The 13,299-nt window shown below is 36.0% G+C and overlaps 1 protein-coding gene across 5 annotated transcripts in view; it reads left to right on the top strand.

Moving 5' to 3' along the window:
• The window catches only part of PDS5B (PDS5 cohesin associated factor B), a 176,223-nt gene that overhangs the window by 142,979 nt on the left and 19,945 nt on the right, over positions 1-13,299 (top strand). For all 5 annotated transcript variants that reach the window (XM_023208803.1, XM_023208802.1, XM_023208804.1 and 2 more), the window contains exons 24-26: positions 1,156-1,279; positions 8,989-9,193; positions 11,473-11,587. In XM_023208803.1, the coding sequence (XP_023064571.1) occupies positions 1,156-1,279; positions 8,989-9,193; positions 11,473-11,587 (444 nt within the window). The remainder of the gene's footprint in view (positions 1-1,155; positions 1,280-8,988; positions 9,194-11,472; positions 11,588-13,299) is intronic.

The following is a 13,299-nucleotide window of genomic DNA, read 5'->3' as shown; positions in this document are numbered from 1 at the left end:
TATTTGAGAAGTTGAATTCTAGCTAAGAATAGTAATGTTTTCCTCACCACACCTGCTTTCATTCTTCTTCTTTTGTGCTTAGCACAGTAGTTGTGGTTGATTTATTAGCAAGCTAGAACATATTTGGTGCCTCATCTATACATAAACATATCTCCAACAAAATCCATAGTAGAATGCATAAAACCTAACAACTAAACATATAGACGGATTTCTTCTGTGCTTGACTAAGACGTGTTTTATTTAGAATGAGGGAATTAAATGACTTGAGTGACACTAGCATTGACTTATGTTTAAAAGAAGAATTTTGTAGTATTAGAAAACATCTTCCGGCCAGGCGCGGTGGCTCAAGCCTGTAATCCCAGCACTTTGGGAGGCTGAGACGGGCGGATCACGAGGTCAGGAGATCAAGACCATCCTGGCTAACACGGTGAAACCCCGTCTCTACTAAAAAATACAAAAAACTAGCCGGACGAGGTTGCGGGCACCTGTAGTCCCAGCTACTCGGGAGGCTGAGGCAGGAGAATGGCGTAAACCCGGGAGGCGGAGCTTGCAGTGAGCTGAGATCCGGCCACTGTACTCCAGCCTGGGCCACAGAGTGAGACTCTGTCTCAAAAAAAAAAAAAAAAAAAAAAGAAAACATCTTCCAAAGTTAAATGAGCATAATACGGTGTTCAGTATCACTAAATTATTTTCTGTCTTAGTCTGCTCAGACTTCTGTAATAAAATACCATGCTTATCAACAACAGAAATTTATCTCTCACAGTTCTGGAGGCTGGAAAATCCAAGATCAGGGTGCCAGCATGGTTGGGTTCTGGTGAGGGCCCTCTCCAGGGTTGCAGACTGCTGACTTCTTGCTGTGTCCTCAAATGGCAAAAGTGGTAAACAAGCCCTCTCAGGCCACTTTTTAAAGGCACTAATCCCATTCATGAGGGTTTCCCACAATGACCTAATCACCTCCACAAAGGCCCCACCTCCTAATACTGTCTCCTAGGTCCTTGCATTTCAACATAGGAATTTTAGGGGACACAGACATTCAGATCACAGCATTTTTTTGAACTTTTTTTTTTGCCAGAATTTTTAATAAAATTAGATGTACAGAAAATTTTGTACAAACATTTTAAATTCTAATCTATGTTCATTCTACTCATTTTTCAGTAAACCAGATATGTCACGTCTGAGACTTGCTGCTGGGAGTGCTATTGTGAAGCTGGCACAAGAACCCTGTTACCATGAAATCATCACATTAGAACAATATCAGCTATGCGCATTAGCTATCAACGTAAGGAAATGGCTATGTACAGCTACTTTAGAAGGTCTTTACTTTTAGGAAGGAAAAAAAATCCACTGTCATACATAGATTAAAATCTTGAATGTTTATGGTTGGTTTGTTTTTGAAAAATTTATGCATGAGAAACATCTCAGAGTTCTGAAACTGTCATTTGAGTTTTGGGTCGCTAACATAGTACAGTTGATCTTCTTATTTGTAATAGTTTTGTTCTATAATGTTATCACAGGCATTCAGTTAGCAGATACTGAACAATTGTTCTTAGGAGAACTCACAGAATAGATTCCTTCAAGCCCCTGGCCACAACATTTTGATCATCTAGTTAATATACAACCTTGTTTTATGTATGTTTCTGTTTAAAGACTATTTATTATATATAGTTGTCTCATTAACACTGAACTCATAGCCAATAGCACTGTAACTCACACCTGAACAAAGCTTATCTAGTACACACATTTTCTCTGTAAGGAATATCAGAGCCTTCTTGTGCTTTGGAACGCCAGACAGCAGTTCGTCGCTATGCTTGTGCTTTGAAACACCAGACAGTACTTCATCGTGAACTGACAAAAACATCAACCACGGAACTGTGACCTCAGAAAGGACACTGTTTACATATGAAAGCTGAAACAAGAAGGCACGGTGTTGCCTTCTTTGACATTAGCTGGGAATGTACACATCTGTCTACTTACATTTTTTGCTGCTTTGTGTATTTACTTTGCAAATGACCAAAAAATTGCTTCAAGTATTAATTTTGGTGTTACAAATAAATTTTAATGAGTATGCAAATTCCTAAAGATAGAATCCACAAATAATGAAGACTGACTGTATGTATTCAGTTCGTGAAAGGAAAACAACAGTATAGAAATTTATAGTTTATATGACATAGAACTAATTTCAGGTTAGAAGCATTCCTTATTACTCAGTGAGTTAAGTTTTCAGATTATGAGCAGTAAAAATTTCAGATTCCTATTCCAGTTTTGCGGATTTCTTGTTAGAGTAACTTTGTATTTGGACTGTACAACTTTAGAAGTCTTTAGCATCATTGAGAAAAGTAAAAAGGACTTTCACGTTAGTAAATAAAATAATTTCAATACAAGTTTTTCATTAATAATTTGGTTATTTTACACTAAGTTTTTCTGTTCTTTTCCAAGCAGTCTTAAGAATTTACTTCAGTGATCATTGTAATTCTTCCTTCCCACCCTTTATTCTAGTACGTATTTTTAAATTGCCACTTATGTATAACTTTCTAGATGCAAACAATCATCTATTTTTAAATTGTAATCATTTATGTCAAATGATTTGTCAAGACTGGTACTTCAGTCTTTTAAAAACAGCTATTTCAGCTGGGCACGGTGGCTCAAGCCTGTAGTCCCAGCACTTTGGGAGGCCAAGACAGGTGGATCACGAGGTCAAGAGATCGAGATCATCCTGGCTAACCCGGTGAAAGCCCGTCTCTACTAAAAAATACAAAAAACTAGCCGGGCAAGGTGGCGGCTGCCTGTAGTCCCAGCTACTCGGGAGACTGAGGCAGGAGAATATCATAAACCCGGGAGGCGGAGCTTGCAGTGAGCTGAGATCTGGCCACTGCACTCCAGCCTGGGCCACACAGCGAGACTCCGTCTCAAAAAAAAAAAAAACAGCTATTTCAAATTCTGTTAGTGATTTTAGTTTTATTGTTCAGACAAAACCATTTAAGAAATAATATTTGGGGGCCGGGTGCTGTGGCTCACACCTGTAATCCCAGCACTTTGGGAGGCTGAGGCGTGCAGATCATGAGGTCAGGGGTTCGAGACCAGCCTGGCCAACATGGTGAAACCCCATCTCTACTAATAATACAAAAAAATTAGCCGGGCATGGTGGCGCGCACCTGTAATCCCAGCTACTCAGGAGGCTGAGGCGGGAGAATCGCTTGAACTGGGGAGGCAGAGATTGCAGTGAGCTGAGGTTGCGCCATTGCACTCCAGCCTGGGCAACAGAGTGAGACTCCATCTAAAAAAAAAAAAAGAAAAGAATTTTGGGGAGCCCATAACTTCCTTGGTTTAGTTGCCCTGCTTAATTGTTGAGATAATCTTATAAGAACCGGAAAATTGTTTAAAAAGTATCTATTACATTTCTTAGAAGAAAGCAGCGTGTAATTATTTTATTAAATTGGTAAGACTTGCAGTCTGTCAGGTTCTTGGTATGATATTTCTTAGAGCATTTGCTGCTATCATTATTGAAGTGGAAATATTTAAAAAGCACAAAGTATGTAAATACAAGAAATGGACTTTATTTGAAACTTACAGTATATAAGAAGTATGTGCCAGCCATTAGGTAAATGTCCACTATGAATAAAAAGCATCCACAGTTACTGACTTCTAAGGATTTCCTTTTCCAGCACAATATTTGTTATATATTGCCACCTCAAGCACTAAATTCCCAAGGTGAAAGTTCAAATGGCCTAAACTTTAAGATTGCTTTGGAATTCTCTTGACTATGGAACATGTGTCAGTGGTTAAAAATGAGTTACTAGCATCTTCTCACAACTTAGAAACATATCAAATTACCCTATTTTAAACAAAGCTTTTCTCTAATTATGTTCTTCCTTTACATCATTTGCCCATCTCCTCTTTTTAAACCTCCAAACCTCAAGAAAGAATAATCTATCTTTGTCTCTCTTACTCTCTTATCCTGTCCTCTCTACTCATATTTTGTCATTTGCCTTCATTGTTTTCCAAAAATGTCCTGTTGAAGTCCTCAAGTCCAGTGATACTGGGCTTCATTATCCTGTTTATATTATTTGACACAACTCATTACTCCTTTATTCTTAAAACTGTCTTATTTGGTTTCTGTCTCTTGATTATTGCTTTACTTATCTGATTACATTTTCTGGCTTGTCCTCTTTTTTTTTTTTTTTTTTTAAATGTATGTGTTTTATGAGGATCTGTCTAGGATCAACTTCTTCACTTACTCAGTCTTCTCTGGCCGTCTCATCATCTGTGTAAGTGACTATTACATCAGCAACCTGAGTTTTTTTCAAGACTCAGGTCCTACTTCAAATGCTAAACAGAAATTTTATACTTTTATGTTCTGTGAATATAATCTTGAGATAAATTTATAATATTTCCCAGATCTATTCTTTCTTGACATGTAGAGCCTATATAAGTGTTAAATAAATCTGAATGACATTTCTTATACCTAAAAGCATGGTTTATATTTGACTCTTGGCTTGTCCTTGCACCTTGTTGCAAAGTACAGATAATTCTGTCCTTTGATATCCATTATATAATTTTTATTCATACTTTCTTGACCATTCTTATTGCTGCAATCATCATTAACTCACCAAGACTGTTGTGAATCTTTTTTATTGTTGATAAATTTCCGTAATTACAGTTATGATCATGTCATTCCTCTGTTTAAAAAATATTTAGGAGGTTTATACTTGTAAAAATAACTGCACATATTTTACAGCCTGGTGTTTGAGTCCCTCTAATATTTTAACGCAAATATACACTTAAAAATCTTGTTCAGCACACTCTCCTTTACTTAACTTCATTTCATGTAGCTGAACAGCTTTTTTTCTTTCATGCGCCTTGTACTTTGCTGCTTTTAATTTTCTCCTTACTCTCCCATTTCCACACATCCAACCTCACCCTTTCTTCAAGTCAGCGCTCAGACACAACCTTCTTTACAAAACTCGCTCTGATTCTTTTAGCTGGAAGAAGTCTTTGATTTCCTATGAACTTTATCTGCAGTCCTCTGATACATACAAGACTATGCTTTGTGCTTTGCTACATGTACTTTATTTCTTGAGTTGAGACTCTTTAAATGTAGTATTGTATCTGGGAGGCTGCTGTTATGTACTTGAACAGAAAGTACATTTGCAAAAATTTAATAAAACTATGAATTTTAACATAATTGCTTAGATATTTTAGAACTTGGAATTCAGTTCATGAAAAATTTACTCTGTACTTCTGTGTGCTATACATTGTTCTAAGTTCTGAAAATGCAAAGATGAGTAAGTCATGGTTGTAGCCCAAAGAAGCTAACAATCTCTTAGGAGAACAGAAAATAGAGCTGTATCATTAATACAATGAGATACACAAAGTAATTCAACTATTTACATGGAATTAATGGTAGTTTTGAGGATACTTTGTACGAAAAAAGGCTACTAAAAGTGAATTTACTTAAGCTGCAGACTAAAATTAATTTCATAGTCAGTAGTGAATAAAAGCTTTGATTGGAACTTTATCTTGGGGGGGGGAACTTTGTAGTATTACACACCATCTGTTTTTTTCCTATGTTTAACGAATTATATACAGTATTTGCTTTTTTGAGGGTACATTTTTTTCAGATAAACTTGTATTACTCTATTCTTTACTTCCCATTTCACTTTTGTAGTACTGGTCAAAAGGATAATCATCTTTGCAGAAAAACATTTGAAGACTGCTTCAGTTCCCAGTAGTGCTTTTTATACTTATTTATTCACATGATTCTCTTGAAGTTCCTGTGTGTGTGTCATCATTCCTGCCAGTTTTCTCTTCTTCAGTTATTGTTTGTGTTAGTGGAGTTGCCTGTGATTTCCCAGTTATCTAACATCACTTTGATGACTTTTTGAAAACCTGCTACTTGTGTGATGATTCAAGGGTTGACACTGCAGTTAACTTGTATTGTGTTTTTGCATCCTGAATGATTAGTCAGAGAGGGACAAAAACCTGTACTTGATTGGGATTTTAATGAATGGCCTGTTCATTTGTGAATACGCTTGTGATATGTGGATTTTTACTTACCCAGTTTGTAATTGGGTATTTTCATAATAAATAATTCTGTAACGGAGACTCTTCTCTGTGGGACTGATGGCAGGGTGGGTTAACGTTAACTTTGTTTTGTTGAATACGAGGGTAGATAATTGTTTCTGTGAAAACTAGAGTGCTTGTTCCCCTTCCCTCCCCACAGCTAATTTTTACACCCCCCCCCCCTCCGATGGAGTCTTGCTCTGTCACCCAGGCTGGAGTGCAATGGTGCAATCTCAGCTCACTGTAACCTCTGCCTCCTGGGTTCAAGCAGTTCTCCTGCTTCAGCCTCCCAAGTAGCTGGTATTACAGGCACCCGCCACCACGCCCGGCTAATTTTTGTATTTTCAGTAGAGACAGGACTTCACCATGTTGGCCAGGCTGGTCTCAAACTCCTGACCTCAGGTGATCCACTTGCCTTGGCCTCCCAAAATGGCTTAGGTGTGAGCCACTGCGCCCGGCCTGTGTGTGTGTCTGTGTGTGTTTTAAACTTTAGGTTCAGGGGTACGTGTACAGGTTTGTTATATAGGTAAATTGTTAGTCACAGGGGTTTGGTGTACAGATTATTTCATCACCCAGGTAGTAAGCATAGTACCCAAAAAGTAGTTTTTCCATCTTCACCCTCCTCCTACCCTCCACCCTCAAGAAGGCTTTGGTGTCTGTTGTTCTTTTCTTTGTGTTCATGTGTACTCAATGTTTAGCTCCCACTTACTAGTGAGAACAGCAGTAGTTGGTTTTCTGTTCCTTTATTCGCTAAAGATAATGGCCTCCAGCTCCATCCGTGTTGCTGCAAAAAGCACATGTAGTATTCCATGGTGTATCTGTATCACAGTTTCTTTATCCAGTCTACTGTTGATGGACATTTAGATTGATTCTATGTCTTTGCTGTTGTGAATAGGACTGCAGTGAACATATACATACATACGTGTACCTTCATGGTAGAAATGATTTATAGTCCTTTGGGTATATATACCCAGTAACGGGATTGCTATGTCAAATGGTAGTCCTGTTTTCAGTTCTTTGAGAAATCACCAAACTGGTTTCCACAATGGCTAAACTAATTTACATTCCCACCAGCAGTGTATTAGTGTTCCCCTTTCTCCACAGTCTCACCAGCATCTGTTATTTTTTGGCTTTCCATTAATAGGCATTCTGACTGGTATGAGATGGTATCTCATGGTTTTGATTTGCATTTCCCTAATGATTAATGATGTTGAACATTTTTTCATATGCTTGTTGGCTGTGTGTATATCTTCTTTTGAAAAGTGTCTGTTTATGTCCTCTGCCCACTTTTTAATGGAGTTGTTTGGTTTTTGTTTGTTAATTTATTTAAGTTTCTGATAGATTCTGGGTATTAGACTTTTGTTGGATGCATAGTTTGCAAAAATTTTCTCCCATTCTGTTGTTTGTCTGTTTACTCTGTTGATGGTTTGTTTCTTTTGCTGTGCAGAAGCTCTTTAGTTTAGACTACTTCTCTAAAAGTAGATGTTTAATATTTTGATAAACTGAAATTTAAATGAAATGAAAGAAGATACATAAAATAAGGATTTAAAGATAAGGGCAAGATGTTATGACCAAGATTTTTGGGGAAGGTAAACAAATTAAATGATCATTCTGGATGAAGAAATTGTTACAACAGTAAGAAACACACCATACCGTATTTAACTAGTGGAGCATAAGGTGTAATCATGAAGGTCTTTGTAGGTCATATAGAAAAGTCTGAACTTTTCCCTATGCAGTAGTCTCCCCTATCTGTGGTTTTGCTTTTCCGGAGTAAGATATAAGAACAAGGGAAACCACATTCACATAACATTTATTATAGTATATTGTTATACTTGTTCTATCTTCTTATTAGTTATTGTTAATTTATTGCTGTGCCTAATTTATAAATTAAACTTTATCATAGGTATATATGTATAGAAAAACACATATATAGGATTTGGTGCTATCCTCAGTTTCAGGCATCCACTGTGGGTCTTGGAATGTATCCTTCACTGATAAGGGGAAACTCCTGTCTTTCAGAAAAACTTCTGGTCATCTGTGTGCCAGGTTTTGTGTTAGGCTTAGAGAGGTAAAGATAATTCTTTTCTTCAAGAAACAAGTACCGATGGGGAAGACAAACGTTTAAACCAGTCATTTTAATACTTTATACTAAATGCTATGCTGGAGATAAGTACAGAATGCTAAGAGCACAGAGGTGGGTGCTGGATACAGATGACACACTGCTTTCTGTCTGATATATAAGCTGTCTTTAAGGGTAAGTAGGAGTTAGCTAGGAGAGTAGGGGTAGGTAGTTTAGGAGAGGGGAGTAGTATGAGTTAAGCAGGCACATGGGTAATAATCAGCCTGGTTTAAGTATAGAAGTCAAAGTAATTTGGTGTTTCTGAAATGGATTAGTAATTCTTACCTTCAGAGTTGTGCTTTTTAATTCTTTATTAAAAGATAAGATCTTGCTATGTCTGTCTTAGCCTCCTGAGTAGTTGGACTACAGGTGTGTACCACCATGCCCAGCTAGAGTTGTGCATTTTAATATGAATAGTTTTTTTCAGTGATAGAACTAAAATGTATAAATTGGACAGTTTTATCTTGCCCAGTAAATGAAAGAGATACGTATGAGATTGTGTTTAAACCTTAATTTTTGTATCTTACTTAAGTTAGGGCAGATTTATATTTATTAGTTTTTTTTCTGTTTTAAAGGTATGTTTGTTTTCTAACACACCTAACTGGTACTTATTAGGGTCCAGATGAATAGTGCAGGTTTGAAATGAACTGTAGTCACAACATCTCCCTCTTGTGAGCAGTGAAGCAGTTATCGTAGATAAACTTGCTACTGTTTATTCTTTTCTTTACTTAAAATAGCAAATTTTATATCTGAAGTCGTTACTCTTTGCCGCCATTTGAATAATATCTGGAATAATTGTGTCTTTACAGGATGAATGCTATCAAGTAAGACAAGTGTTTGCCCAGAAACTGCACAAAGGCCTTTCCCGTTTACGGCTTCCACTTGAGTATATGGCAATCTGTGCCCTTTGTGCAAAAGATCCTGTAAAGGAGAGAAGAGCTCATGCTAGGCAATGTTTGGTGAAAAATATAAATGTAAGGCGGGAGTATTTGAAGCAACATGCAGCTGTTAGTGGTAAGCATATAAGAAAATGAAAAGGATACTTTTTCAGCCTACTAATTTCAGTTTTATAGAATACAACATGATATTACTGTTATTTATTATTTGTAATTGACACTCATTAAGATATTACCATTTTTCGATAACTGCTTTTCATTTAATATAAAGGTCATTTAAAAAATATAAATGCATAGTACTTAAATGTCAGCCTTTATCTCTTTATGTAAAGGACTAAATGGCCAAGGAAAATAAACAATGACATTAGAGGTACTTTTAACAGAATAGTAAAATTTGTACATTTATATAGATCGTCTAAGCATTATCTTATTTTAGTTGAAAAAAAGTACAAGTCTTTGATCTTTGTTGTTTGTTCTCACCTGTAGCTGACATTAATATCAGGTGTTTGCGTGCCTACTTTTCATCTGCTCGCTTTACCCCATTGAAGTTAGTTGGTGTGCCTCTTGACTTCTATGATTTGTTTAACAATCAGCATTAAAATCCATCCCGTTATCTCAGTTAGAAATCAGAGGCATTATTCATACCGTTTTTCCCTCCTCTCATCCGTGACCAAATTCCTTCTCCAAATGTCTTGAACATTTATCTTCTACTCTCCTACCTTGCTATATTTTCACTTGGATTGTTGAATACATTGCCTCCCTGTAGTAATTGTTCCTGTGCCTCTGACCCACTGCCTGCTGTATCACATCGCTATCAAAATTATCCTTCTCAAACAGATTAGATCACATCAGTCCCTTACTTGAAATTTCTGTGGATTCTCTGTTGCTCGTTGGATAAAGTTGAAACACCTTATCACAGCCCTTTATAGTTTGCTCTCAGCCTGAGTTTCAAGCTTTCTTTCTGCTCCCTATTATGAACTCTGTGTTTCATTTACTTTCGATTACTTGAAATTTGTGTAACAGTCTTTTTTCTCTGTTGTCAACTCTATCTGGAAATCGCCTCCCATTTCCAGACAAACAATGAACAAAACCAAGGAACATGGTTGATACCTTTTGAATGCTTTAAAATACAGTTTTTTGGCTACCACATCACTGTGACCCTCTTTCTTTTTCTTCCTTCGTTACGTTGGAAAATGTGAGGGTTCCGCAGTCACATCCCACCTCTGCCATTTACCGGTCGTATTTTGGCAGATTACTTAATCATTCGTGCCCTAGTTTCCTTATTTGCAAAATTGATATAATTATACTGATTGCTATGGTTGTTATGAGAATTTAAAAATTACATACAGTGCCTGGCATAATATATGGCCCAAAGAAGTGCTCAGTATGTTAGCCATTCTTCTTTTGGTGCACCTTTCACATTGAAGTGTAGCTTCCATCTCTGATTATGCTTTAGTGTGAACTCTTTACCTAGTCTTACTCATCTTTATATTTTTAGATCCTAATAGAGGCCTGGAACATAGTAAACACTGAATAAATATTTGATAGAATTTAATTTTAATTTCACCAGATTTTGAACTGTGTTACTTTTTTCTTTCCACGTTGGCCTTGAAATGAATGATGCTACATACAAACTATTCTCTGTAGATTTAGCAATAGAAATAAAGGAAATTTGATGCTTTATTGAGACATATACACGAGGTTAAAACATCTAATTTATATTTTTATTTGGAAAATAGGAAATATAAATGGAGATTGTCCAGAATATGAGTCCCAGTCTGTGTGTACCCTTTATTAAACCAATTAGGTTTACCATTCTGACCTCTCTAACAGAATGTGCTTATCTCAGCCAACATTCAAAAATAATTGAATTTAAACTAAATAGCTGTTGAAACTCTTAAGTCTGTTCCTTTATTCTGTTCTTCTGTTACAAGTAGTATCAGCCTCTTGTTGTTCCATACTGACTCTGAAAAATACTAGATGTTACTCATTTTGCTCAGCAGCTTACAAGCAAGTGTTAAACATAGGGTCACTTCTAATAGGAAAAATAGATGTTTTGTCTCTCACTCTTGAATATAGTTTGTTTGGGTCACTTTTTCCTTACGTATTTTAAAACTGAAATATTTGTTTCTGTAGCCTCAGCCCATGGTGTATTTAGTAGGCCGTTTCAGTATTGAACATGGTAGATGAATGAATAGACTGTTTATCGTGTACCTCAACACAGGGTATTTCAATATATTTTTCTTCAAGTCATTGTGGTAAACTGTTGGGATGCAGAAAATATAGTACGAAAGAAAGAATGTGTAAGATTTGGTTTTCTAACCTGGATATTTTTGTTTTTTTTTGTTTTTTTCTTTTTCTTTTTCTTTTCTTTTTCTTTTTTTTTTTCTTTTTCAGAAAAATTATTGTCTCTTCTACCAGAATATGTTGTTCCATATACAATTCACCTTTTGGCACATGACCCAGATTATGTCAAAGTACAGGATATTGAACAACTTAAAGATGTTAAAGAGTAAGACTTTTTCCATCCCATTTTCATATTTTCTGAAAGTTGTTTTTTTCTCCTTAATGCTGATAATTGGATCTCAACTGTAATTAGTTTATTGATGTATTTCATTTCTTAGGCGTTTAAGGTTCTTTATTTGCTCTCTTGTCTTTCTTTTTTCATACCATCTCTTTATATTACATTTTTAATGTAGTTTCCCAAAACTTAATCATAATTATTATAGTTATGTTTCTTTACCAGTCTGGTGTTCCTTTTCTATTGAAGTAATTCATTAAAATTTCCATTCCATTTCTTATCTTTTCCTTCTTCCTTCTGAAACTGTGTAGATTTTCATGTGAGGTCACTTAATAATCTCTCTTTTATTCATGTAGTAAGCACATTTTTCTTTGCAATAACTATCTTCCTCTGTAGAAAGAGAATGGTCTAATTTAACAATGGGCCAAATTCATAACTGGGGAACTACTTCCACTTATTACTTAATTGGTAATTCTCTAACTAGAGTTTAAAATATTTGTAATTCTTTCAAAGATTATTGCTTAAAGACTGAAAACACTGTACGTGCCTAGATGGGGAATAGGAATATAGTGATATTTAGAGAAGTCTTTTTAAGACCAGCATAATTCTTTAAATAAGCTCGAGACCCTAGTCCTCTTTCAGTTACAATAAAAGATTACCATTGGGATTTTTAATCAACTAATTTATGATGCCTTTAGTTTCCTGTTATATTAAAATAATTCTTAATGTATGGAAATATTTCATAGTTAAATTGAGAAGCTTCAGGAGAATAAAATCAAATTACTGATAAATTATCATGGCAAAGGGAAAAATGCCCTTTTTTCCCACTGCAGTTTTCTTTTTTAAAAAATAAGAAATTAGTTTGGCTGGTCATGGTGGCTCATGCCTGTGGGCTCAGCACTTTGGGAGGCTGACGTGGGTGGATCACCTGAGGTCAGGAGTTCTAGAACAGCCTGGGCAACATGGCAAAACCCCATCTCTACTAAAAATACAACAAAATTAGCCAGATGTGGTGGTGCGTGCCTGTAGTCCCAGCTACTTGGGAGGCTGAGGCAGGAGAACTGCTTGAACCTGGGCAGTGGAGGTTGGCATTGAACCCAGATCATGCCACTGCACTCCAGCCTGGGCAACAGAGTGAGACTCCGTCTCTATTTAAAAAAAAAAAAAAAGAGTTCTATCAAAATTAGTTCTATGTTAGAGTGATTAAAACTGTTGAAAACATCTAGCCACCTCTTTCTGAGAACATTGGGTTTTTAAAAATAAATAAAACATCCTTTGGAATTTGCTAGACATTTACGGTTGCATTTCTAAGTTGCCTCAGTGTAGCCATGTGTGGTCTCCGTTCTATCAGGGAGCCACTTCAGAAGAACTTATCCTATACCTAAGTTCCTAAAGGTTATTTTTTTCTGTTCTAGTATAATACCTTGCTTCACATTTCTCTCTTTGTTTTCCCATTACTTTTCTCCTCTGTGTATCAACTATAACTTTGCTCCTTTCTCTCTGTATAATACATAGGCAAAACACTTTTCATTTTTTATTGAATGGAGTTTTATGTAATTAACTTTAAAACTGAGCTACTGAAGCTTTCTTTTAATTTTTCCCTTTTTAAAAGCAAAGACAATGCTTGTAGTTGTCTATTGTGACTTGTTCTCTCTTTTAATGAATATTCTTAACTGTTTTTATATTTAATAAGGCAGTTATAT

The sequence above is a fragment of the Piliocolobus tephrosceles genome, chromosome X (genome assembly GCF_002776525.5).
Source record: "Piliocolobus tephrosceles isolate RC106 chromosome X, ASM277652v3, whole genome shotgun sequence".
Classification (NCBI taxonomy): domain Eukaryota; kingdom Metazoa; phylum Chordata; class Mammalia; order Primates; family Cercopithecidae; genus Piliocolobus; species Piliocolobus tephrosceles.
This window is presented reverse-complemented; position numbering and strand designations above follow the sequence as displayed.